Source organism: Bos taurus, chromosome 5, assembly GCF_002263795.3.
Source record: "Bos taurus isolate L1 Dominette 01449 registration number 42190680 breed Hereford chromosome 5, ARS-UCD2.0, whole genome shotgun sequence".
In the NCBI taxonomy this organism is placed as follows: Eukaryota; Metazoa; Chordata; class Mammalia; order Artiodactyla; family Bovidae; genus Bos; species Bos taurus.
The window spans coordinates 113,877,048-113,904,563 of NC_037332.1; the positions used below are offsets into that span (position 1 = coordinate 113,877,048).

At 53.4% G+C, this 27,516-nt stretch overlaps 1 protein-coding gene across 1 annotated transcript; it reads left to right on the forward strand.

Annotated features, from left to right (window-relative positions):
- Positions 1 to 956: 956 nt before the first annotated feature.
- On the forward strand, positions 957 to 26,909 carry BIK (BCL2 interacting killer). The gene is made up of 6 exons (XM_059887281.1): positions 957 to 1,008; positions 5,874 to 6,042; positions 23,447 to 23,596; positions 24,839 to 24,946; positions 25,629 to 25,746; positions 26,392 to 26,909. Exons 1-6 carry the CDS (start codon positions 957 to 959, stop codon positions 26,470 to 26,472), a joined length of 678 nt encoding a protein of 225 aa, XP_059743264.1. The 3' UTR covers positions 26,473 to 26,909.
- The last annotated feature ends 607 nt before the right edge of the window (positions 26,910 to 27,516 follow it).

Genomic DNA, 27,516 nt, shown 5'->3' on the forward strand with positions numbered 1-27,516 from the left:
GTATTACAGAGTCTCTGTCAAAGCTGGAGGATTTTCCCGACAAGGTTCCCAGTCAGTTCAGTTTAGTTGCTCAATCGTGTCTGACTCTGCTACCCCATGGACCGCAGCAGGCCAAGCCTCCCTGTCCATCACCAACTCCTGGAGCCTACTCAAACTATCGAGTCGGTGATGCCATTCAACCATCTCATCCTCTGTCGTCCCCTTCTCCTCCTGCCTTCAATCTTTCCCAGCATCATGTCTTTTCCAGGGAGTCAGTTCGTCACATCAGGTGGCCAAAGTATTCGAGTTTCAGGTTCAACATCAGTCCTTCCAATGAATATTGTGTTGATTTCCTTTAGGATGGACTGGTTTGATCTCCTTGCAGTCCAAGGGGCTCTCAAGAGGTTTCCAAGGCTGGGACAAAAGTCTGGGATGGCACATGGAGAGACGGCCATTTTAAACCTGCACTGGGGACATCTCCAACGGTCCAATGGTTAAGACTCCATGCTTCCGATGCAGAAGGCACGGGTTTGACCCCTTGTGATGGAATTAAGATCCCACATGTCTCGTGGCAGGGCATAAAATAAAAGTAAAGAAAAATAAAATGAAATAAAACCTGCTCTGACCCCTGGGTCCCCCGGGTGGGCCCTGGATGCCGAGGCCAGGGCTTGGCAAACATGCTTGGTCAACCTTCTCCCTGGGGTTCCCAGCCGCCCTCTCCTCCTGTCCCGGGCCTTGGACATGGGAATGTCCTCGTGTCTCTCAAGTCTTTTCAGGAAGACTGCATGCTCACTGTGGCTTCCCTTGACATCGTGGCTAAAGGACCCACCCTTCCCCCACTCTCCTCGCACTCCCTGGCTTTACTCCTCTGCCTTGCGTGCTTGCTGTGTACGCAGCTGCCCAGAGCTCTATTTTCTGGTCAGCTGGTTTCTCCTCCACTGTGTCCCACACTTGGCACTGAGCCCTGTATCACTGCCATGAACGAGTCATCTCTAGATCGCCATCACCCACACCCCAGCCAGGCATACGGTAGGTGTCAATCAATATTTGCTAAATGAATGATCAAAGCAAATCACAGTAAGAACAAAACTCAGCCCTAAGTTGGCACAGAGGGTTTGCTGGCCCATGGATCCCTGAATTGTAGAGAGATGTAGTCATGGCCCCAGCAGGAGGGGCTTACCTAGGGCTGGGGGGGATCCACAGAGTCTTTGGGAGGGAGGCTCCCAGGCAAGGAAGGGACTCCCTGTCCACTGGCCCTGGGACAGGCCAGCAAATCTCAGTGGGGAAAGGGAAGCTGAGGCCAGCTATGGTGGGTGGAAAGGACACTGTGGCAGGAGTAGGGAGACTCAGGCTTGAATCTGCCTCTGCTGTTCATGGGCTGGTTGGTCTCTGACAAGTGGCTGGCCTTCTTTTTCAGAGCCTCAGTTTTCTGATCTGTAAGATGAGGCCGCCAGGATTCTCTGGCCTGTACTGATACATGGACTGTTCATACACACCAGTGTCTGTAACATGGGACAGAGGTAAGGATTGCAGGCAATAATAGAAAATGCTTGGTAGTAGGATCGAGGGATCTGAATGGATCATGGCAGCTACTATTGTTATTGTTATTGCTATTATCATATGCCATCTGATCCTTTTTTGGACAGGAAGCCAAGGCCTTCTACAGGCCCAATTCCTATTCCAACGGTTTTTGCTTCCTCCTGTCCATTTAATCTGCATATTACTTGGGAACCTTGCAAGGCAAATATTTTCACCCAGCCCTTCCTTGGGCACTTCTATCCCCTATCTGTCCCTAAACTGTCCTTTCTCCTCCATCTGTTCTGCTAATGTTCATTGTTGTTCTTCAGTTGCTAAGTTGTGTCTGACCTTTTGTGACCCCAGGGACTGCACAGCACACCAGGCTGCTCTGTTCTCCACTATCTCCCAGAATTTGCTCAAACTTACGTCGATGATGCCATCCAACCATCTCATCCTCTGTCATCCCCTTCTTCTCCTGCCTTCAATCTTTCCCAGCATCACGGTCTTTTCCAATGAGTCAGTTCTTCACATCAGGTGGCCAAAGTATTGGAGCTTCAGCTTCAGCATCAGTCCTTCCAATGAATATTCAAGATTGATTTCCTTTAGGATTGACTGGTTTGATCTCCTTGCAGTCCAAGGGATTCTCAAGAGTCTTCTCCAACACCACAATTCCAAAGCATCAATTTTTCAGCCCTCAGCTTTCTTTGTGGTCCAACTCTCACATCTGTACATAACCACTGGGAAAACCATAGCTTTGACTAGACTGACTTTGTCGGCAAAGTGATGTCTCTGCTTTTTAATGTGCTGTCTAAATTTGTCACAGCTTTCCTTCCAAGGAGTAAGCATCTTTTACTTTCATGGCTGCAGTCACTGTCCCCAGTGATTTTGCAGCCCAAGAAAAGAAAATCTGTCACTGCTTCCACTTTCGCCCCTTCTATTTGCTATTAAGTGATGGAGCCAAATGCCATAATTTCAGTTTTTTAAATGTTGAGTTTCAAACCAGCTTTTTCACTCTCCTCTTTCACCTTTATCAAAAGGCTCTTTAGTTCCTCTTCACTTTCTGCCATTAAAGTGGTGGTGGTGGTGGTTTGGTCACTAAGTCGTGTCTGACCCTTGCAACCCCATGGACTGTAGCCCACCAGGCTCCTCTGTCCATGGGATTCTCCAGGCAAGAAAACTGGAGTGGGTTGCCTTTTCCTTCTCCAGCCATTAAAGTAGTATCATCTATTTATCCAAGGTTGTTGATATTTCTCCCGGCAATCTTGATTCCAGCTTGTGCTTCATCCAGCCCAGCGTTTCTCATGATGTACTCTGCATATAAATTAAATAAGCAGGGTAACAATATACAGCCTTGTCATACCCCTTTCCCAATTTGGAACCAGTCTGTTGTTCCACATCCAGTTCTAACTGTTGCTTCTTGACTCACATACAGGTTTCTCAGGAGATAGATCAGGTGGTCTGGTACTTCCATCTCTTTAAGAATTTTCCACAGTTTGTTGTGATCCACATAGTCAAAGGTTTTAGCGTAGTCAGTGAAGCAGGAGATGTTTTTCTGGAATTCTCTTGCTTTCTCCAAGATCCAATGACTGTTGGCAATTTGATCTCTGGTTCCTCTGCCTTTTAAACTTAGCTTCTATATCTGGAAGTTCTCGATTCACGTATTGCTAAAGCCTAACTTGAAGGATTTGGGGCATAACATTGCTAATATGTGAAATAAGTGCAGTTGTACGATAGTTGGAACATTCTTTAGCATCCCCCTTCTTTAGGACTGGAATGAAAACTGGCCTTTTCCAGTCCTGTGGCCACTGCTGAGTTTTCCAAATTTGCAGACCTATTGAGTGCAGCACACCAACTATATCCCAGACACCATGTCTTCAGCTTTGAGACCCCTCTGGAAACATTCTTACACTTAGCAGTGAGATCATGGCTTGCTTTGCCCCTCCTTCTTTTAAAAAAATATTTACTTTTATATATTTGGCTGCGCAGGTCTTAGCTGCAACAAGTGGGATCCAGTTTCCTGACCAGAGATGAACTCCAGGCCCCTCGCGTTGGGAACGTGGAGCCTTAGCCACTGGACCGCCAGGGAGTCTGCTTCGTCTCTCTGAGTCTGTTTTCCCATCTGCAGAGCACATTTAGAGAGAAGTCCCTATTTTGGAAGGCTCCTCCTTCCGTCTATAAAGTAGCCCAGGACAATCCAGGCTTTGTAGGGTTTGGAGTTTACCTGATTTGAGAGGCTCTCACAGAAAGGATTACAAAATCAGAAGAGAGGGAAGGAGGGGTCTTGAAGCTGACCTTCAAAGTTTAGTCTTCACTAAACCTTTGATGATTATCTCCTCTGACCCTCCCTCTAACCCTATAGGGTGGAGGTGGGAGGGGGCATGCTGCCATCCCATTTTACAGATGAGAACAATGAAGAAAAAAAAATATATCCATGTCATCACTCCAGAGGTGGGGAGAAGGGGTGGGGGGACTCCCAGTGGGTAGCAAACAGCAGAACTCAGGGGAGGGGAGCTCCCCGGAACCTGCTGTTTCTCTCTGAGAAGAGGCAGCAGGAAGGAGGCAGGCAAGCCTGTCCTGTTCCTGGGACAACAGCTACTTTGTAATCCCGGTGCTCTGCCCTGTCTTCCTCCACCTCCACACACTCCAGGCTGGGAACTCAATATCAGGCTGGGAACTCAAGACCCTACTCCTCCCCAACCCATCCTAGGGCTGGGGACCACCCCTCCTGGAATTTTTCTGATGTCTCCTCTCTCCCGGGAGGTTTCTGAGGCCCTTCTCTGCCACCCATTTCCCCCCAGACCCAGGAGCGCCAGAGCAGCGGGGGGCTGTCCTCACCATGGCTATAGGAACACAGGTGAAGTGGATGGTACAGCTGGAGGAAGGGGGTGCAGGAAGACCCCTGACTTTGGTAGGATGCTGCTGAGGCTGTTTCTACAAAGCTGGAGTCTAACTGTTCACATCTGTGAAAAAGACTTAAAAATACCTAAAGCCTGGACTTCCCTGTGGTCCAGTGGTTAAGAATCCACCCGCTGGGACTTCCCTAATGGTCCAGTGGCTAAGGCTCTGAGATCCCAGTGGACAGAGCCTGGGGTTTCATCCCTGGTCAGGGAACTAAGATCCCGCATGCTGCAACTCCGGGAGCTGGTGATGGACAGGCAGGCCTGGTGTGCTGCAGTCCATGGGGTCGCAAACAGTCAGACACGACTGAGTGACTGAACTGAATTGGTGCTGCAACTAAGACCTGGCACAGCCAAAGAAAGAAAGAAAGAAAGAATCCGCCTGCCAGGGGAGGGGACACAAGTTCCATCCCTGGTCTGGGAAGATCCCACGTGCCTCAGGGGAACGAAGCCCCTGCAGCACAACTACTGAGTCACTTGCCTAGAGCCCTTGCTCCACAACAAGAGAACAACTGCAGTGAGAAGCGCAGACAACCAGAAAAAGTCCGCAGGGAGCAACGAAGGCGCAGCACAGCCATAAATAAATAAATTGTAAAAAAAAAAAAAAAAAGAGCCTAACGCCTGATGGCTGCAGGGCCTGGGGAAGGGAGGAGGAGCTACTGTTTAGCAGGTGTTTTCAAACATGGGAAGTTGTGGAGATGGATGGTAGTGATGGTCGAACGTGCTTTGCCTTTTCATACTGCTCATGGGGCTCTCAAGGCAAGAATACTGAAATGCTTTGCCATTCCCTTCTCCAGCGGACCACGTTTTGTCAAACTCTTCACCATGACCCTTGAAGAGCTGACTCACTGGAAAAGACTCTGATGCTGGGGAAGATTGAGAGCAGGAGGCAAAGGGGCAACAGAAGATTAGATGGTTGGATGGTATCACCGACTCAATGGACATGAGTTGAGCAAACGCCGAGAGATAGTGGAGGACAGGGAAGCCTGGCGTGCTGTAGTCCATGGGGTTGCAAAGAGTCGGACACAGCTTTAGGGACTGAAGAACAACATGAATACCACTACACAGTGCACTTCCAAATAGTAAAGACCCTACATTCTGTTTTGTGCGTTTTCACGCGATTAAAAAAAAAAAGTTGAAGAAAAAAACAAACTCAAACAAAACTTAACTCCTGAAGCTGCCAGCACAGAGAGCTGGGATATTTGAGCACTGAAGTCACGCTGTCATTTAGCAGGTCATTAAGTTCTCTTTCTTGCATGTGCATGAAAAAAAAAAAAAAAGCATCAAGCAGCCCTAAGGACTTCTTTGAGGCAATCCATGTCGAGACCCTGGATCACCCACACAAATGCAGTCAGGGGGATTCATCCCGACAGTTCTGCGGAGCGAACCACAAACCTGCAGAGCGCAGGAGACAGAGAGACACTAACCGAGTAAGCAGATCACCCCCTAGCAGTTCTGTTGCCTTTTGGACCCCGCCAGGTCCTGGAGTCGGGCGGGGACGCGGCCCTGGGGGCGGGCCGGGGCGGGGCCGGCGGTTGACACCCTGGCGCACGCGGGCCCCTAGCCGCAGACAATACGCCTCGCGGCTCGAGCTCTGTGGACGCCGCCGCCGTCACCACCCGCCGCCACTGCCACCACCGGACGCGAGGTGAGCCCTCCCGCCCCTGCTGTGACCCTCGCTCCCTGCCGGCCACCCCTCCGCCCAGCCCGAGCCCGGCAGGTGAGCGCCCTGGGGCTGCCCTGGGCGCCCGCTGGAAGGTAGAGAGGCCAGTGGCCCCAGATTTTCCTGTCCCGGCTGGATTACTTACTTGCGGGCGGCGTCTGGGGACCCTGGCTCCGAAACACCCGCCTCGCTGGCTGGGGTGGTGGGGCGGGGCTCCAGTTCTCCGGTGCGCGATCTTGGCCTCTGGGGGCCTCAGTCTCCGCATCTGTGCAATGGGGCGGCCCGTCTGCCCCGCGCCCGGGGGACCCGGCGCCAGATCGCCCTTCTCCTCCCTCCGAAGCCGGACTCCCAGGTCCTCTGGGCATAGGACCCGAGCGCAGGGCTGCCAGCCCAGGGCCGCGACGGCGCGGTCCCCCCAAAAAGAAAAAGGGTGGGGGCGGGGGAGGAAGATGGCGTCGGGAACCGGTCCCCGCCGGCCCGGGGTGCCCGGGCGCCGCGCACCGGCCAGGGGGCCCGAGCCCGGCCGGACGCGGGACGCGGGGAAGTCCGGAACAGGAACTGCGCGCCGGGCGGGCGCGGCGCCCTCTGCCTGCCCACGCCCGGGGCAGGTGCGCCCCGCGGGGAAGGCGCCCTGGCCGCTGGTGCAAAGCAGGGACCGCCGGGCGCGCCCCATCCGGGGACCGCGAGGCGTCCCGCCGCCGGCCCCGCGCTGCCAGGACCAGCCCTGAGGGGCTCCGGGCTCCCCACCTCCTGGGTGTGAGTCGTTTGGTAAACCGTTAATTGTTAGTATAGTTTTCGCCAGGACGTTGTTGTTCTTGCCGCTGCTGCTATTGTAGCGTTTTCCAAGCACCTATGCGGCCTGGTTTCCTTCCTAAGCTTCGCTGCAGCTCCCCGGGAAGGGAGGGTTATGGCTTTATCCTTACCACGTTAGGGAGGGCTCTGCGCTGGCCGGCCTCCAAGGACTGGAGGCCTCCTTGTACGGCTGGAGAAACTGAGCCTGAGTTCAGGAGGCATTACAAATGCTGTCTAACCAAAAAGCCCAGAGCTGTTACCTAGAAGCCAAGCCAAGCTCTCCACTCAGCCACTTTCTGGCTGTGTTGTCTTCGCTGGGTTCTGGCACCCCTGAGCCTCAGTTGCTCATTCTGTAAAATGGGTCCATGAGGTTTCCCACCAGGGCTGGAGGAACACCACCCCCGAGTGTTGGTGGCCGTTAGTGACTTCTCCGGAGTTAGCTCTTTAACTCTATTTCTACTTATTCTGGGCTGCCCTTGGAATGAGTTCTTAGTAGGAGCGGCACACTTGGGGCGGTTGGCATCTGATGCCGCAGTGGCCGGGATCCCGGTCTTAGCACTGGGCTGGTGGTGCTGGTCTTCCCCATGGTCTCATCTCCCCTCCCTTCTCAGTCCAGGATTTGGGGATTTCCCACCGTCTTAACCTCGGGGTCACTGTGGCTGCTCCAGCCTTACCAACATTAGCTTGTACAAGTTTACTTTTGCTTGTGTTTGGTTTGGGAGGAGTGGAGTCTGGGGAGAGGGGCTTCTGGGGGACAGTGCCTTGGAATGTCCTTCGGGGCAGGAAACAGTTTTAACTTACCCTCTAAGATGGCTGCCAGGTGATTTTATTTTTTTCGGTGGGAACTATATCAGGAATATTTCTCTAAGCACCAGAGGTTCTGTGCAGCCTTCCACGGGAGCGGGTGAGGCCTAAAATGAGTGCAGTGATGTGCTTTGGCACCGCCCCTGTGGATGCCAGACTCACTATCGCAATTGCTTCCTCCTCTGAGAAGCCTGCTGTGAATACCTGATCTGGAGCCGCAGCCCTCCCACTGTTCCCGGCGGTTCCTCTGCCCTAAAGCTCTCTCTCTCTTTTTTTGATAAGTAAGAAGTGAATTTATTTAGAGAGATACACATACCATAGACAGAATAGAGTCTGTCTCAGCGAGAACGGCCTTGGGAGAAATACACTCTATTGACAGTGTGGGCTGGCCTAGGATTTTACTTTATTGTTTTCAGGACTGTCAAGACAGTGTGGAAATTACACATGCTCACTTAGTATGATTTACACAAGCCTATAGCTCCACTGGAACAGGAATTTATTTTTTGTTTTTTTTCTTTTTCTTTTTGGCCATGCCACACAGCTTGTGGGATCTTAGTTCCCCGACCAGGGATCAAACCTGGGCCCCTTGGCACTGGAAGCACAGAGTCTTAACCACAGGACCGCCAGGGAAGTCCTAGAACAGGAGTTGAGAAAGATCACACTAGAGTATCCCCCGTGCCCATCACAACCTGAGCACTCTGGGAAGAAGCTGGTTAGAGCTTCTAAACATAGCTGGTTGTATGTATCAATATGTTTATTGTAAGTTTTATTAGGTGGTCAGTAGATGTAGAAACTGGGTTTCCCTGGTGGCTCAGACAGTAAAGAATCTGCCTGCAATGCGGGAGACCTGAGTTCCTTCCCTGAGTTGGGAAGATGCCCTGGAGGGAAGGGCATGGCAGCCCCCTCCAGTCTTCTTGCCTGGAGAATCCCCATGGACAGAGGAGCCTGGCGGGCTACAGTCCACGGGGTCACAGAGTCAGACGTGACTGAGCACAAGCACAGATACAGAAATTGAGCTGCAAAGAAAGGAGAGAGCAGTGGTCGTCCGTTTTCTCACGTCTGGTCGTCTAGGAAATGGACGGGGGTCCTCGGTGAACGGCTCCATCCACCAGTGAGTCTTGACCCTGACCTCTGAGGTGTTTCCCCCTCTCCCTGGAAAGCATCCTGTTTTTAGTGATCCCATTAAGTTTGTAGACAATTAATGGCTTCTGGCTTCCCCTCCCGTGGCCGTAGTGGATCCCACGAGAGTCGGGCTGTTTTTCTCTTGGCCCAGAACAATTCTTCGGTGTTTCAAGGAAGTTCCCGGCACACTTGGGTTTTGTTGTCGGCGGCCACCAGGAAGCCTGCGGCGGGTCTGAGTGGACGTGTGCGGCCGGCGCTTTGTCCTGCCGTGGGTTGGTTGGGGCCGGGCCCTGGGCGAAACACAGAATGTAAGCAAATAAGTCCCCGGCCCGAGTCCCTCACTGGCCTGGAGGCGGGCAGGAGAGGCCGGGCCTGGTGGTCAGGGCCCTGGGCGGGCTTGGGGAGGGCAGCTGATTTCCCTAGTGTCAATATTGGGCTGTGACAACACAAAACACCCTCTGGGCCTTGCCAGGCGCTGCCTGGTAAACCTGTTTTTCTGGAGGTGGGAGAAGACCGGGGGTCACCCAGAGTCTGAGAGGAGAGGCAGGCTCAGGGCCGGAGTGGGCAGCCCACCTGGCTCTGGGCAGAGGCACTGGGTCTGGCATGGAACTCAGCGAAGGCTCGGAGGCTGGCCAGAGAGATGGGCGGATTTCCCATTTGCAGACAATGACGCATCCGGGAAATCCCAGCGGTGAACTGGGTGGGCGTGCACCGCTGCGGAGCTCCAAGTTCACGGACCAAGAGCCTCCCGTTAGTGAGCGCTGACTGTATACCAGCGGTCCCCAACCCTTTTGACACTAGCAATTGGTTTCCACGGACTTGTGCGGAGGGGATGGTTTGGGGATGATTCAAGCACGCTACAGTGATCATGCTCTTTTTCTGTTATTATTACATTGTGATACAGAATGAAATAATTATATAGCTCACCATCATGCAGAGTCAGTGGGAGCCCCGAGCTTGTTTTCCTGAGCTCAGGTGGTCATGCGGGCGTCGGGGAGCGGCTGTAGGTACGGATGAGGCTTTGCTCGTTCACCTGCCGCTCACCTCCTGCTGGCTGGGTTGCTCACAGGCCCTGCACCCATCCAGGTTTGCGGCCCAGGGGTTGGGACCCTGCTGTATACCATGCATGCAACCTCTGCCTCCTCTCAAAAGCTGAGCGTGTCGGGGCCAGCGTGCCCTGGCCAGGAGTTGACTGTCCTGTGAGCCCAGTCCCTTCATTCTGTTGGGCCTGTATTATCTGGTTCCCTTGGGCTGTCCTCATTCACTAGTTCCTGCTCTGAGCCAGGGCAGACAGACAGGTAAACATTTAATGAGACTGTCATGGGCTGTGTGCCTAATCCAGGTCTGTTTACACAAGGTGCTGGGTTAGGAGCAATTAATTCTGTCCTGGGAGGAAGTAAGTTCTGAGCCTGGAGGAAGACGCAGGTCCCTGATGCCAACCTGGGGAGGTAGCAGGAGGTGTAAAGGTGGGCTTGAGGGTGTGGAAAGAGAGGAGTAGGCAGCCCAGGATCTGTCCCCAGAAAGGGGAGCCCCCAAGGCTGCTGATTGGAGGGGTCCGTGTCCAGATCTGGTAAGTGGTTGAGACCCCGCAGCGCTGGGGAGACCCAAAACTGTCTGGAAGGAAGGAGACCGTGAGGGCCACGTCTCTCTGAGCCCTTAGTGTCTGGACCCAGGAGCACATAGTCCTTCATGTAAATTCTTACAAACTTTAATTGAAGTATATTTGATTTACAGTATTGTGTTACTTTCAGGTGTACAACAAAGTGACCTGGATATCTGTATATATATGTGTATATATAATCTTTTCTGTTAGGTTATCACAGGACACTGAACGTGGTGTCCTGTGCTATATAGGAAGTCCTTGTTTGTTTTATATATGGTAGTGTAGATCTGTTCATCTGACACTCCTGATTTACACTCCCTCTTTCCCCATTGGTAAACATAAATTTTCTATGCCTGAGTCTCTTTAGTAAATAAATTTATCTGTACTGTTTTAGATTTCACATGTAAGTGATATCAACTGTCTTTCTCTGTTTGAGAATGACAATCTCTAGGTTCATACATGTTGCTGCCAATGGCAACAGTTCATTCTTTTTGAAAAAAAAGTGCAAGTTGGTCACTCAGTCGTGTGTGGCTCTTTGCGATCCCGTGGACTGTAGCCTACCAGGCTCCTCTGTCCATGGAATTCTCCAGTCAAGAATACTGGAGTGGGTTGCTGATTCATTCTCCAGGGGATCTTCCCAACCCAGTGACTGAACCTGGGTCTCCGGCATTGCAGGCAGATTCTTTACTGTTTGAGCCACAGGGAAGCCCTCATTCTTATTATAACTGAGTAATATTTCGTGTGTGTGTGTTGGGGGAGGATTTCCCAGGGGTGTGTGTGGGCTTCTCAGGTGGCTCAGCAGTAAAAGAATCCACCTGCAATGCAGGAGATGGGGGTTTGATCCCTGACTCGAGAAGATCCCCTGGAGAAGGTAATGGCAACCCAGCCCACTAGGACATGACTTCACAACATAACAACAGCAACACACACACACACACACACACCCTACATCTTAAACTAGTCATCTGTTGGTGGGCACTTGGATTGTTTCCATGTCCTGGCTGTTGTAAATAGCACTACTGTGAACCTGAGTTTCATCTTTTCCAGATATGTGCCTGGAGTGGGGCTGCTGGATCGTATGGTAGCTCTGTTTTCACTTTTTTAAGGAACCTCCACACTGCTGTGCGTGGTGTCTGTACCAGTTGACATTCCCACCGACAGGGTGGGAGGATTCCCTTCCCCCACACCCTCTTCAGCATTTATTGTTTGACATACAGCCTTTTTAAATGTATGCGGCAGCCCCAAGCAGTACCTTGGCACCGTTCTTTTTCTAATGGAGATGGAAGCCCGGGGCCCCCTTTAGGTGGCAAGGAGGACGCGGCCGACTGGGACCCCCTGCAGACCGGCCGTGCAAGGCCTCCTCACCGTGATCCCCACCTGGTTCCTCCTCACTTCATGATGTGTGTATTCTAACAAACACCTTAGTCTGGGTGGTTCATAAGCCACAGATACTTACCTCTCACTGTTCTGGGTGCTTGAAGGCCAAGGTCAGGGTGCCACAGACTTCCTGTGTCCCCAGTGGAGGATGTGAAGGGAGCACTCCTGGGCCTGGTTTAGCAGAGTCCTAACCCATTAGCAGAGCCCTCGGGATCTCCTTGCCTCCCGGGGCCTCCCCTCCTTTTTTCATCCACAGGCATTAGGTTTTCCACAGAGGAATTTGGGGCGGGGCAGAAACTTTCAGACCTCAGCCAACTGGTTTAAAGCCAATTTCAAAATCAGTTGTCAAGAGAATTATTCATCTGTTACCCTTCAGTTTTTTTTTTTTTTTTTTTAATGGATATTTGAGCGGGAAAGAACAGAAAAGAATCTGTCCCCAGTGCTTGTCTAGTAAGTGAAGAATTAGGAGGTCCAGCAGGGCTTTTGGCTAAGATCAAGTGTAGTGTGGGAATTTCCTGGTGGCTCAGTGGTAAAGAATTCATCTGTCCATGCAGGAGATGAAAGAGAAGCAGATTGGATCCCTGGGTTGGGAAGATCCCCCTGGAGGAGGAAATGGCAACCCCATCCAGTATTCTTGCCTGGGAAATCCCATGGACTGAGGAGCCTGTTGGGCTACAGTCCAGGGGGTCGCAAAGAGTCAGACACGACTGAGTGAACTGAGCACAGGGGCTAAGGAATTTGTCCAGAGTACCACAGCCAAGCTGGATCAGAACCCAGGTGTGCCTGTAGCCCAGGGCCCCTTGGCTCAGCGTTTTCCTTCATAAATAATGTGTAACCAGTGAGATGTAAACACAGCTCAGAGCAGGTTCCATGTCTTGGTCCTGTCGATCACAGCTAACCATGACTTCTTTCCATGATACACAGAGGCCCACCTCCTTCCATTTTAGAGGGAGGAGAAGGGGGCGCTGATTTTGCATCGCTCTTTCCGCTGACATTCCTGAGATCCTTGGGCCAGGCCCTGGGGACCTGGAGCCCAGTCATCTCACAGCAGCTCTGGCCAAGAATGTGTCCTGGAGTTGGGGCCGGATGTCATGGAGCTCCTCTGCTTGAGTGGGCGACAGACCCATCACTGTTTGTTTTTGTTTTAGCTCCACTCAGAATATTCTTTTAAATTAAATTTTGGCTGCACTGGAGTTGCTTGGGCTTAATCGCCCTGAGGTATGTAGGGTCTTCCCAGACCAGGAATCGAACCCATGTCCCCCTGCATTGGCAGGTGGCTTCTTATCCACCAGGGAAGTCCAGAATATTTTTAATAATGCACATTTCTTAAAAAAAAAAAGTATTCATCGTACAAATTGTCCCGCAATCCAAATATACAGTAGCTTGGAAAATAATGTTTAGAAAACAAAAACCAATGTAAAAGACGGATTAAAACAGCTAGAACAGTCCAGGCTTTATATGGCTCTGATTTTACGGTTTTCTTATTGCATCATCAGTGTCAGAAATCTGTTCCTTCAGCTGGCTCCATTGCTCAGGATTTAAAGAAGTACCTTTTCTTCCTGGTTTTATTTCACCGTCCAGATCCATCCAATAGTCTCAGCCCTTCACTGTTCTAACCCTCAGGAGGCTGGACTCAGTAGATGCAAATCAAAAGGGTGTGGGGTTACTGAGCTTTAAACTACAGGACCAGAGAGGGCAAGCCTTTGCCCGAGGCCACCCCAGCTAGAAGCCAAGTTGGATTTCTCACTCTCTCTTTTGTTTAATATATTTTATTCTCATTTAATTATTTGACTGTGCCGGGTCTTGGCATGTGAGATCTGGTTCCCTGATCCGGGATCGAACCCAGGCCCTCTGCATCAGGAGCTCGAAGTCTTAAGCCCCGGGACCCCCAGGGCAGTCCCGAGGTCGGATCTCTTGCAGTGTCTGCACCTGGTTGAAGGTGGCCCACGTCAGCACCTGCGCCAGGCTTCAAGGCAGAGGGCTGAGACGCCGGTGCAGCGGTAGGGCTGAGGAAGCCTGTTTCGAGCTGTGCTCAGTGTCTCAGTCGTGTTAGACCCTGCAGCCCCGTGCACCGTAGCACCGCCAGGCTCCTCTGTCCATGGGGATTCTCCAGGCAAGACTACTGGAGCGGGCTATCATGCTGCTGGCTTCCAGCTCCTACGCTGAATTTCCAGCCTTTTGCTTAAAATACCTTTCCCTCCTCTTACTTTCTTCTCGGCTCCCCGGCCCACCTCCCCCACCCCCTCTCACCCCCTTGTTTCTCCATCACTTAAAGGAAGTGAGCCCCGCCCACCTGAGACCAGCTGCTTCGGGCATCTGCAGGTTCCTAAGTCTGGCCTCCCCTGCCAGGTGGGGAGGGCGTGGGTGGGGTGGGGGCTGGAACAGGTTGGATGCTCGATTCCTGAAATAGACCTTGAAGACAAACATCACCCTTTCAGACAAACATCATCCTTTCAGAACGAAAATTCAGGTGATGAACTGGAAACAATTATTTTTGCTCGATTTTTTGAATCAGTGAGACAAACACCAATATTCAGAAAGACAGAAACATGCAGAGTTAAAAAAATTTAAGTCTCCTTCTTACCTTTGTCCCGGAGAGGCCCCTTCCCCTCTTTCCTAATCTTCTTTCTCTTTTGGGAGATGGATCTGTGCAGATAGAGGTGTTTGTCTTTTTTTTTTTTTATTATTAATATGTGTGCAGCACAGAAGACAAAAGCAGAAGGGGACGACAGGATGAGATGGTTGAATGGCATCACCGACTCAATGGACACAAGTTTGAGCAAACTCCGGGAGATAGTGAAGGACAGAGGAGCCTGGCAGAGGAGCCATGGGGTGGCAGGGAGTCAGCCACCGTAGCCACTGAACAGTAATGACACAGCACAGTTAATCTGTGTTCCCCGCTGTGTTCACGTGCCTTCAAGATCTTGGCGCAGGGGTACCTGCCAGGTACATGCAGGCCTGCACGGAGGACACATTTCTAGAAATCAAAGGGCTTGTGTGCTTGTGACTTTGATCAGATCAGATCAGATCAGTCGCTCAGTCGTGTTCGACTCTTTGCGACCCCATGAATCGCAGCAGGTCAGGCCTCCCTGTCCATCACCAACTCCCAGAGTTCACTCAGACTCATGTCCATAGAGTCAGTGATGCCATCCAGCCATCTCATCCTCTGTCATCCCCTTCTCCTGCCTTCAATCCCTCTCAGCATCAGAGTCTTTTCCAATGAGTCAACTCTTCTCATGAGGTGGCCAAAGTACTGGAGTTTCAGCTTTAGCATCATTCCCTCCAAAGAAATCCCAGGGCTGATCTCCTTCAGAATGGACTGGTTGGATCTCCTTGCAGTCCAAGGGACTCTCAAGAGTCTTCTCCAGCACCACAGTTCAAAAGCATCCATTCTTCGGTGCTCAGCCTACTTCACAGTTCAACTCTCACATCCATACATGACCACAGGAAAAACCATAGCCTTGACTAGACGAACCTTTGTTGGCAAAGTAATGTCTCTGCTTTTCAATATGCTATCTAGGTTGGTCATAACTTTCCTTCCAAGGAACAAGCGTCTTTTAATTTCATGGCTCCAGTCACCATCTGTAGTGATTTTGGAGCCCAGAAAAATAAAGTCTGACATTGTTTCCACTGTTTCCCTATCTATTTCCCATGAAGTGGTGGGACCTGATGCCATGATCTTCGTTTTCTGAATGTTGAGCTTTAAGCCAACTTTTTCACTCTCCACTTTCACTTTCATCAAGAGGCTTTTGAGTTCCTCTTCACTTTCTGCCATAAGAGTAGTGTCATCTGCATATCTGAGGTTATTGAGATTTCTCCTGGCAATCTTGATTCCAGCTTGTGTTTCTTCCAGTCCAGCGTTTCTCATGATGTACTCTGCATATAAGTTAAATAAACAGGGTGACAATATACAGCCTTGACAAACTCCTTTTCCTATTTGGAACCAGTCTGTTGTTCCATGTCCAGTTCTAACTGTTGCTTCCTGACCTGCATACATATTTCTCAAGAGGCGGATCAGGTGGTCCGGTATTCCCATCTCTTTCCCATCTTTTCCACAGTTTATTGTGATCCACACAGTCAAAGGCTTTGGCATAGTCAATAAAGCAGAAATAGATGTTTTTCTGGAACTCTCTTGCTTTTTCCATGATCCAGCAGATGTTGGCAATTTGGTCTCTGGTTCCTCTGCCTTTTCTGAAACCAGCTTGAACATCAGGAAGTTCACGGTTCACATATTGCTGAAGCCTGGCTTGGAGAATTTTGAGCATTACTTTACTAGCGTGTGAGATGAGTGCAATTGTGCGGTAGTTTGAGCATTCTTTGGCATTGCCTTTCTTTGGGATTGGAATGAAAACTGACCTTTTCCAGTCCTGTGGCCACTGCTGAGTTTTCCAAATTTGCTGGCATATTGAGTGCAGCACTTTCACAGCATCATCTTTCAGGATTTGGAATAGCTCAGCTGGAATTCCATCACCTCCACTAGCTTTGTTCCTAGTGATGCTTTCTAAGGCCCACTTGACTTCACATTCCAGGATGTCTGGCTCTAGGTCAGTGATCACACCATCGTGATTATCTGGGTCGTGAAGATCTTTTTTGTACAGTTCTTCTGTGTTTTCTTGCCATCTCTTCTTAATATCTCTGCTTCTGTTGATAGACACTGTCAAACTGACCCCCAGAGAAGTAGGGACTAGCGGTCTCTCACTCCCTTCTGGATCTGTTGATTCCTTAGCCAGCTATGGAGCTCCCTACTCCCGTGAGGTGGCAGAAAATGGGCAACCGTTGTATCTTTTGATGCTCTTTGCAACCCTGGAGGCTGTGCTGCTTCTGTGCAGGAGAACTCTCTCTGAGCTGGGTGACTCTGAGTTAGGTGACTGCTCCTGGTCTCACGGCAGTGACAGGGCTGGGACAGGAACCTACATCTGTCCTGCCCAAGTCAGGGCTTTTCTGCTTGATGCTGTGGGCACTGAGTGCTTTGTACACCAGGGCCTTGGGGGGACATGTGTGTGTGTGGGCCCCCAAAGGAAAAGACTGGGGGCCAGGGCTTTGCATCTGGGTCCAGAGCATCCACTGGCCTGGCCCCGAGAACTCACTTACCAGAGGGGGCCTCACCTGTTCCTGCTTTGCTGCAAGGCCCTCAGGGACATGGGTAAGGTTGGGCTGGGGGGCAACTCAGGGTTCATCCCCTCTACAAGGCAGGGGCAGCTGTTTCCATCCCAGGGTGTGTGTGGAAGAGGCACACCCGTGACATTGCAGCCTGGCCGGTCCAGAGCTGACACCCCCTCCTTCCAAGCCCCACAGGCGTCCTCGTGACTGTGGGGGCTGCTGCTGAGAGGTTCGATTTGCATCCTGAGATCCAGCGGAAAATGGGTTTCCACCGCGTGTGTAGGAGGGTGAGCGTGGGCTGCCGCCTGCGTGGGTGTGCCTTCCTTTCCACCAAAGAAGAGTTTTAAACTCCTCCTTTGCAAATACGCTGGGGAAAAAAAATAGATGCTTGAAACCAGTCCAGGCTCCTGGATGTGCAGCTGCAGTGATGTCAGTTCTCGCCCCCCTGTTTAGCCACTCGACAAGCATTTATCTGCCCGGTGCTGTGGGCTGGGAAGCAGGGATTAATAACGGTAGTGACAACAGTTCCTTTTTTTTTTTTTTTAAACTTTTGTTTGGCTGCACCACAGGGCTTGCAGGATCTTAGTTCCCCAGCTAGGGATGGAACCCCGGGCCCCCTGCAGGGTAAGCTCCGAGTCCTAACCACTGGACCACTAGGGAAGTCCCAGCTCCTGGTTGTCCCCCGTGGAATGGCTCTTGCTGGTGTCCTCACTGAGGAGTGAGGGAGCTGGGCACGGGGGTTGTCCCCCAGGACACCCAGCGGGGGCCAACAGGGGTGTCAGAGGAGAGCGAGAATGGCCAGCAGCACTGCCCAGGCGAAGACTGGAGGCCTGACGTGTCTGAGCACGCGCTCTTTAGTGTGGTGGGAGCCGGGTTAGGACTGGGGCGGCAGGCTGAGGTGACCAGGAGGAGAAGCGGCTCCCGGTGGTGCCCCCGAGGGGCCTGGGGAGTGATGGAGCAGGTGGAGGGTCAGATCTGAGGCTGCTGCGTGGCAGTCAGACTGGAGGCCCCCAGCAGGAGACGCGCCAGATGGGACGGGCCCAGCCCTCAGCCTCTGCTGGAGTGAGGGGGCCGCTGGGAGGCACCAGCTCTGGGGGGCTGCTGCAAGGCCCCTGCCCCCACTGTCCTCTCGCTCAGATCTAGAGCCCCAAGACCAGCCTAGGTCTGCTTGTTGATTCTCCTCCGTGAGTACCAGCCAGAACCATTGCACTGACTGGGGTAAGAAGGCTAAGGACTTGAATTTCTTCACTTCTTTCGTTGATAGATACGGGGTTAAGTGGTGAGCATTTTCATCCACATACAGGGCTTAAATCGGTGCTTGACAATAGTTGATACCCAAACATCAGCCAGGATTATAAGACAGTTAGTGTTAGTTCTTTTTTAAGAAAACATTCTTTATTTGGCTGCACTGGGTCTTGTGGCATGTGGAATCTTTAGTCCCCTGACCAGGAAACCTGGGCCCCCTGCATTGGGGGTGCAGAGTCTTAGCCACTGGATCCCCAGGGAAGTCTCTAGTGCTGGCTCTTGCTCGGAAAAGGAACCCTATTATCGTGGGACCATTATGCCTATTTAGCAGATAAGGAAACTGAGGGTCTTGCCCAATATCTCACTGCAAGTGAGTGGTTGGTTAGGACGTCAGTTCAATATCCCCCCACCTGTTTTGGAGCATCAGGGCAGGGCTCAGATGATGATCAAGGGAAGAGGAGAGTCTGGTGTCTATCCCAGGCCAGCTCTGATCAGAGGTCCAGAAGGGTCTGGGGACTCACATGAAGGTGCAGATGGGGCAGGCCCTGCCCCCGGACAGTTGAGTTCACTTGGGGAGGCACCACTCATGATGCTCAGCCACCTCAAAGCTGGTCACATGCAGTGCAGGCTTCATGCCCGAGCTGCCAGTCATCACTGTCCCAGGTCAGGCACCAGCCCCGTAGGACTCAGGGACCCTCATCCTTTGGTACCCAAGGTGCCCAAGGATTCTAGGCACGTCTACTGGGAACCGAAGGATATTGGGATAGTGGCTCAAGGTGAAGCTTGAGCCACGTGCCGGATGAAGTTCCCTGCTGCTGCTGCTGCTAAGTTGCTTCAGTCGTGTCCGACTCTGTGCGACCCCAGAGACGGCAGCCCACCAAGCTCCTCCATCCCTGGGATTCTCCAGGCAAGAATACTGGAGTGGGTTGCCATTTCCTTCTCCAACGCATGAAACTGAAAAGTGAAAGTGAAGTTGCTCAGTTGTGCCCGACTATGTGCGATCCCATGGACTGCAGCCTACCAGGCTCCTCCGTCCATGGGATGTTCCAGGCAAGAGTACTGGAGTGGGGTATGAAGTCCCCTGGCGACCCCTTACCAGCGGGGCAAGGGTGTCCATGGGAGCACAAGCCATCTCTGGGAACAGAACAGCCCCATGCAAAGGGGCTTGGAGGGAGAGTGAGGGGCTAAGGGAGCAGAGACAGATGCAAATGAGGGCTGGGCCAGCTTTCCCTTGAAAAGGGCCATTTGCATAGACACTCTGTGGCCTGGTGCCTGAGGGCAGCGAGAGCTCCTGGTCCGAGTTCCTGAAATGCTGGCCTAACACGAGGTCAAGTTCACTGGGCTTAGAATCTGTTTAATGTTAAAACCTGTCTCCATTTATCTGGATCTTTTAAGTCCTTTAATGGAATTTGTATTTATCCATAAAGGCATTTTTTGGGGGGGCCACCCCCCCTGCATTGCACAGTGTGCAGGATCCTAATTACCCAACCAGGGAATGGAACCCTAACCCCTGCAGTGGAAGCTGGGAGTCTCAACCACTGGATCGCCATGGAAGTTCTTGTCCATACAGATTTTAAGCACCCTTTCTTAGATTAAAACCTTATATTTCCTGATCAGAAACCTTATCTTTCCACAGTTGTATTTCCTGTCTACAGTATTTTCAGGTTGTCTTGTAGGAATGCTCTTGAGTTTTCTGTGTTGATCTAGCTTGTGAAGACTCATTTACAGGACTTCCCGGGCAGTCCAGTGGTTAACACTCATGGCCCAAAAAAGAAAGAAAGAAGAAGTTTGTTGTTATCATTCTTTAGTAAGTTGTGTCCAGCTCTTTGTGACCGCACGGACTGTAGCCCGCCAAGCTTCTCTGTCCGTGGCATTTCCCAGGCAAGGCTGCTAGAGTGGGTTGCCATTTCTTCCTCCAGAGTGTCTTCCCCATCCAGGGATCAAACCTGAGTCTCCTGCGTTGGCAGGCAGGTTGTTTACCACTGAGCCGCCAGGGAAGCCCCAAAGAAAAAGACTCATATACCATTTTCCCTATAAATCTAACTGAAGTCCACTCCCCTCCCCGACCATGGCATCAGTGCCCCTCCTTCCAGGGGCGTTGACCTGGGAGCAGGGTCTATGACCCTGGTTCGGCATCCCCTAATCGTAAGGGGGGGAATAGTAGTCATCCCTGGCTACAGAAGTGGCTTCGAGCCGCACTCGTCATGTCATCTACTCTTTTAGGCCACGTGGCAGGTGGCTCTAGACTCACTCCATAGCTTTTAACTGGTAGACCCCAGAACGAATGGGCGAGGATTTAGGCACCCGGAGTGGCCCCTGCGCTGGGTGTCTGTGTTGCTAACAGCCTTTTAGGGGTCTTAGAGACGTCCCCGGGACCCTCCCTGTCTGTGTGTGCGGGCCTGCTGGTTGGCAGCAGGGTTGGGGTGGGGTCGCTGGCGGCGGGGGCAGCCTGCTTTTAACACTTTGGCTGCAGGTGCCCTCGGCAGGTGGCTGCGCCCTTCCCCTCACCCTGCCTTGGGTGCCAGGGGCCACCCTCCTGGCTCCACCCACCAGGCCTGACCCGACAGCGCCTTTCAGCCCGCGGGGGAAGGGGCTGTCCTGACAGGTGCGGGCGGCATCTGTCAGACTGGGGCTCTTTTGTGGCCCCTGTGGCTGTGTGTACACGTCAGCTCCCTCCAGACCCAGCGCCCGCGACCTGCCTTTCACGTCGCGCTTTCATCTGGAACAGATGTAAAACTGTTTCTCTCCCAGGAAACTGAAGCAGCCCGCTCGCTCCCTTTGATGCAGACTCTGGCCATGTATTCTCTGTGGAACAATGCTGTCCTTATGCGATTTCTTTCTCAAAGGCCAGGGTGCCCCAGACACCCAGATACCTGTGTGCGCCATCAGATGACGTCATGTCCATCTCTGCGTGCAGCTTGGTTGCATTGTTGAGAATGACTTGTCTAGACTTGCCCGGCGGCACCTGGAGGACCCAGGAAACTTACCTGCCTGCCCACGAGCCCCTGCCCTGTCTGCGTTTCCTTTAGCGCTGAGAGCACGAGTGCGCTCTGGGTGTGGCTCTGCGTCCCTGTGCTTGCGTACCTCTTAGCCGCAGTTAGGAATGAACATTGGTCCACCCTGGCCTGGGGAGCAGGAGGCCCGGGTGTAAACCAGGTGATTGTTGATACAATTAATTTTTTTTGGGGGGGTGCCGCATCCATGGCATGTGGGATCTTAGTTCCCTGACCAGCAGTGGGACTGGTGCCCCCTGCCCTGGAAGCACAGAGTCCTAGCCACGGGACTCCAGGGAAGTCCCTACTCTTAATTATTATTGAAAGAATAGTGGATTGAGGTACAGAGGTCATAACAGTGCTGCTCCCCACCAGGCTGTGCATCGGGATGCCCCGATGGCCCAGAGGTTAGGAACCTGCCTTGCAGTGCAGGGGATGGAGGTTCATACCCTGGTCGGGGAACCAAGATTCCACATACCTTGGAGCAACTAAATGGGCGCGTCTCAACTAGAGAGTCGGAGCACCGGAACGAGAGGTCCCACGTGATACACTGAGACCCAACACTGAGCCAAATAAATGGATCAATGTTTTCAAAACTGTTTTGACACTTAAAGGAGGTTCCTTCATCCCCCAGCAGCCTAGTGGGGGGGGCTCCTGATCCCTTACCTATGAGAAAACTGTGACATCTCACAGCTCCTGAGTGGAAGAGCTGGGATTTGAACTCGGGCCCTTTGGCTCCTCACTGTGTTCTGGAGCGAAGGCTGTTTGATACAGTGTGGGGTAAATTCTGGTGAGCACTGGAGCGAAGGCTGTTTGATACAGTGTGGGGTAAATTCTGGTGAGCACTGGAGCGAAGGCTGTTTGATACAGTGTGGGGTAAATTCCGGTGAGCACCGTCATAGGCCTAACCAGCTGTCACACATGATGATGTAAACAGAGCTGCCCAGCCCGTGTCTGCTCCCTTTCAACCCCCGGGTCAGACTGAGACCTCATTGACCGGAAATGGGTTACAGGCCCACCACTAGCTTCAAGGCATGCCGGCGAAAGTGAGAACAGAAGTATTAGAACTGGTGAACACACGTCAGGGCCACCTCAGGGAAAGCTAGATTTATTAGCAAGGAGCCGGGGAGTGGAGAGCTGAGACAGTCAAGTGAAGAAAGGAGGTTATAAAATACTGGGGAAGGAATGATCCCATTTTTTTTTTTAAGGTTCTCATTGGTTATCTGTTTAATACATTTTGTTGTTCAGTCACTAAGTGGTGTCCAACTCTTTTCAACCCCATGGACTGCAGCACGCCAGGCTTCCTTGTCCTTCACCATCTCCCAGAGTTTGCTCAAACTCATGTCCATTGAGTCGGTGATGCCATCCAACCTTCTCATCCTCTGTCATCTCCTTCTCTTCCTGCCTTCAGTCTTTCCCAGCATCAGGGTCTTTTCCAATGAGTCAGTTCTTCGCATCAGGTGGCCAAAGGATTGGAGTCTCAGCCTCAGCATCAGTCCTTCCGATGAATATTTAGGGTTGATTTCCTTTAGGATTGACTGGTTGATCTCCTTGCAGTCCAAGGGACTCTCAAGAGTCTGCTCCAGCACCACAGTCCAAAAGCATAAGTTCTTTGGCTCTCAGCCTTCTTTATGGTCCAACTCTCACATCCGTACATGACTACTGGAAAAACCACGGCTTTGATACATGCCAATCCCAATCTCCCAGTTCATCCAACCCCGCTCCAGGCGTGATCCCGGCTTTGAAAACGTGTGTGCTATGCTGTGCCTGTTTAAAAACTGACACTGTCTCTCTGGGAGTTGGCATTGGGAATGACTTTTCCTTGCTTAGCCTGTGATATGTGCCTCTTTCTGCTTAGGGGGAGTAGCAGTATGAAGCTGGCAGAACCCAAGGAATTGGCACTCTGGATGGAGCCCAGCCTTAGTCCACTATGACACCAGACATTTGGGATTTTTTGTTTGACTATAGGCCTCTTGGGGATAGCATCAGAGCCTTGCATTTATAGTCCAATTTTCTCTTTTTGGGGGGGCCACACCGTATGACTTGCGGGATCTTAGTTCCCCGACCAAGAATTGAACCCGGGCCGCGGCCGTCAAAGTGTCAAGTCCTAACCACTGGAGCGCCAGGGAAGAAGTCCCTGATTCTCTTTTCACAAAGGAAGAAGGCAAGACCCCTTATAAATCTTCTCCAAATCCCTGAGAGATGGATGAGAAAGAACAGAGAGGCATGGTGACCCTCCCAGAGGCACACAGCAGAATTCATGCCCGGGGAAGCCGGGGTAGAGGTAAGTGCTAGTAAATGATACCCCAGATCGCACACTTCTGAGCATCCGGTCCTTGTCTTTTTCTTCCAGAGAAGAAATGTATCAAGCAAGACCCCTCTCTAGGAACCTCTTTTTGTACACCTTCCTACAAAACCATGGCCCAGGCTTCCTGGACGACCAAGACTCAGGGCTTCCTGGTGTGACCAGTATCTTGGAGTTCCACCCCATCTCCCCCTACAGGTAGGGGTAACCTTGGGCCCAGCCCACCCTCATTCCTGGTCAATGACTGTGGCAGGTGGTTAGCAGAGCCCTCTGCGTTCTCCAGGCAGGGCTGCAGCGTGGAAATTCCCGGGGCGTGGTCACGGAGGCAAGTGCCCTGGGCGGAGCTGCTCACAGAGGAACCCCTCCAAGCACCCAGCATAGTCAGTTCCAGGACGGCCCTGCGGTGCTGGCCATCAGAATGACTCAAGCTCGTGGCCTTGACGGAGTGCCTCCTGGCCCTTCTGATCATAGTCATATCAAGGTCTCATAAGAGATGGATTTGGTTTTAGAGAACCAGAAGGAGGCGGTTTCAGATGCAGTTCCCAACCCTGGCGATCAAGGCAGGGAGGGGGAGACTGTCCCAGCATCAGCGCCAGGCTTCTAGAGGCTTCCCTCCCACTTCAGGCCTTGGAAAACTCTTAGCCATTAGGCCTTGGGCTTGGGCTTGGGGCTGGTCGGAATCTTAGGGATGGAGGGACTTGGAAACCTGCCCCCTTCCCCTCCGTGTAAATGGAGTTGGGGGCAGTGTCGTCCTGACTTTAGCCTGCCACCTGATTGCCAGCCAGCCCTCCTTAGTGTCACCATCCCCCCCTCCTCTTCTCCCCCCACCTCCCCGCCCAGACTGGGCAGGTGGCCGGGGCTAGGCTGGGAGGGACTTGGAGTCCGGGGAATTTCCAGCCAAGTCACCGGGTTGGAATGTGGGCAGCCCCCTGGGAGCAAGGCTGAAGCCGGCCCAGGTGCCCAGGGTGTGAATGTGAGCATCTCCGTTTCCATCAGGGAGTCAGTGGTGGGGGAGGGCCAGGTAGCCCCTCCTTTCTCAGAAGGGGCGGTGACATCAGAGGTGGGTTTGGGATTAGGGACTGGGAAACATGTCCCAGGGTACCTCCCTGGACTCTCCGGGGCGCTCGGATTACCTTGGAGGGGAAGGGAGGCTAACTGTTGTCACAGGCATTGAGTATCTCCCTGCCCTCCCACAAGACGGGGGTGGGGGCAGGCTCCACTGGGGCAGCCCCCTCCCCAGGGTCCAGCACCTGTGCTCCAGGGACCTCCCCTGGGGATGGGACCTCACTGGCTTCTTCTGAAGCAAAGTAGGAGCCAGAGGAGGGGGCGTGCGAGGGTTCCCTGCCCCCACCTTGGTGGATCTGGGAGTGGATCTGGGGGCCTGGGGGCGTGGGGTCACCAGCCCAACCACCCCAGGTCCCTTTCCTTGCCTCCCCGCAGTGACAGTCCACACTACCTGGCCATGCAGCTGGCCTCCATTGCCGATGAGATGGAGCTGAGGTTGCTGCTGCCCCAGTTCGTTGAGCCCTTCTGGATGACCATGTACAGGTGACAAGCCCCACTGGGCCGAGGACGCCCGTAGACCAGGGCTGGCCCCCGCAGCTCCACTCCTGGTGGGGGGGGCAGCCCGGAGCCCAGAGCCACCTAGTCCCTGGAGCTGTCCTGGGCCGCAGACCCCAGTGCCCTCCCCTCCCCGCTATCCTCAAGCCAAGATAGCCCCTTTCCAGAAGAGTCTTGACTGAAGACGACAGGAAGTGCTCAGGGAGCCGGGATGGAGCTCCATGCCCAGCGTTATGGGCAGAGCCTTCTGCATGGGGGTGGGGGGTCCTTGCAGGAGGACTCAGCTGCCAGCATTTGCCAGCTTCCCTGCAGGTTCTCAGAACCTCGCAGACTTGCCCGGGTGAGACCAGAGACAGCCTTGACTACCGAAGACCAGGATGCAAGCTGGCAGGGTGTCTTGGTGTCCAGGGAAGCAGCCTGCCTTAGAGGGGCCCGGGGTTCTCTCGGAACACGACTCCTCTCGCACCGGCCTCTGGGAGCCCATGAGCGGTGGGGCGTCGCCCAGCTCCCAGGACGCAAGTCCAGATCCCCACCGGGGTGAATTAAGAACCAGAGGGCTGGGTGACAGTGGGTGGGAGGGGATAGGCCCTCTCCTCCCCAGTGGTCCCCTGTGGGCCACCTCTTGCCCCTGTTCCTGTGTAACGGCCCTGCCCCCTTTTCTGTCTTGCAGCTTGTTTTTCCCCTACAGCCACGTAGGGCTCAGGGATGTTCTGAGAAGCTTTATGGCTGCTTTCACCAACCTTAGGGAGAACCGAAGGCTCTGGAGCTTCCTGACTCTCAGGGACCGGGTAAGCGAGCCTTGAACTCCTGACCTTGATTTCCATCCAGTGGGTGGTGACTGCTTTGGAGCGGCTGCTTGGGGCTCACCCTCTCTGGATGTCACTCCCGACTGTCTCGTCTGGCCTGCTCCCTGCATCTTCTGCCACTGCCTGGTCCCCAGGGGCCTCTGGGTTTGAGGCTGTGGCTCATGGGCTGGATGCACGCATCTGCTTCCTCATCTGGGCTGTGTTTTTCCCCCTCTGCCAGGAATTGCCTTCATCAGGCAGACCGGCTGCTCACAGTTGCCTCTTGTCCCGGCGAGCAGCTTTCCGGACCCCTCCCCTTCCCTCCCCATCAGTGCCCCAGTCCATTCTGTCAATATCACATGGGTTTTCCTGGCAGACCAGCAGCCCTCAGTGGGCCGGCCTCCTCTCCTGCCGCCTCCTCAGGGCCATGGTCCTCTCCTGCCCCTCCCGTGTTTCCCATCTTTCCGGTCACCCCGTCCCAGACCCCCCCAGTTCTTCCTGCAGCCCCCACGTTACCCGACGACTCCCCCCACCACCCCCATTCCCACCCTTGCCTGGCTGGCTCCCCGTGTCCCCAGGGCAGGGGGTTGAACGGGCGGGCCTCCTGCCAACTGGAGGTCCTCACCTGTCACCACCTTCATCCCACAGGTGTCGCCCAGCCTGTGGCCCGAGCTGGCGCTGTCCCTGCTGGTGGTGGCGATGCTCAGCTGGGGGTGCCGCCCCCACTGACCGAACTGCTGGTCAGTGTGGGGGTGGGGCTGGCCCCTCCCTCTCGACCACCACCCTGGCGGTGGCCCTGTTTTGGTGGTGTTGTCTTTTAACTGTTTTCTGATGATGCTTTTTTTTTTTTTTTTTAATTTAAACTCTGAGTGCTGGGACACTGAGGTTCATACTATTTTTTTCCTTTTTTTTTTTTTTTGTAAGAGAAATGAATTTATTATACCTCTGGGGTCGTTACTGGTTAATGACCTGCTCTCCCGGTGCCAGCCTGCTCTGCGGTGGCCTGTCCTGGGACGGAGCCTCCCTCTCATGGGTTGGTCGAACAGGGGGCGGCGGGGGGAGTGCTGGTCACACCCCCGTGTCTGGGATGCCCGTGGCACAGAGAATCTGCTGGAATAGATTTCTGTGGGGCGAGGAGAGCTCAATAAAATGTTGGTTTCCAGCCAGTCTCTGGTCCTCTCTGGGGGTCGGTGGGCTGCATCCTGCCGGAGGGGTGTGGGGAAGGCAGGGCGTGCCCGGGTCACCAGGGCACCTGCGGCCCCACCCGGCTCCCAGCTCCTTCCTGCACCTTCCACGGCTGGCGTGCTGTTTGGCCTGCACGAGCTGGATCACTCCCTCATCACGTCTCGGTGCTTGAAGCCTGCTGTTCGGGATACCTTCCTCTGGGCTGTCAGTGCCTCTTACAATTGGGCCATCTGCCCTCCTTGTGTCCGCTCATCCAGGGCTACCTGCTGGGGATCGTCATGTCCACGGGGTGCAGAGAAGCTGCTGGGCAGGGGCGCCGGGGCAGGAAGCCAGGCTCCCACCCTGCGGGCTCAGCCCACCCCAGACCTGACCCAGGGCAGCTTCTAAACCCTGAGAGGGGGCCCTCTTTCCTCTGGTGCTGTCTCTCCACACCACCTCGTGCCAGCCCTGGGCTGGGGTGAGCCACCTTCCAGCTTCCCCACCCCCGTTCCATTCCCCGGCCCTCAGCATCTTTTGCAGTCTCATCCTCCACCCCCGCCAGGACTCAGGGATGGTGAGTCTTTGCTGACCCCCACTCCGCCCTGGAGC

Excerpts from the sequence above, each read along its gene's own strand:
- BIK (XM_059887281.1), top strand. The coding sequence starts at position 957 with ATGAACGAGTCATCTCTAGATCGCCATCACCCACACCCCAGCCAGGCA. Across the intron at positions 24,947-25,628 it reads TTCTGGATGACCATGTACAG|CTTGTTTTTCCCCTACAGCC; the intron begins GTGACAAGCCCC and ends TCTGTCTTGCAG. Across the intron at positions 25,747-26,391 it reads TCCTGACTCTCAGGGACCGG|GTGTCGCCCAGCCTGTGGCC; the intron begins GTAAGCGAGCCT and ends TTCATCCCACAG.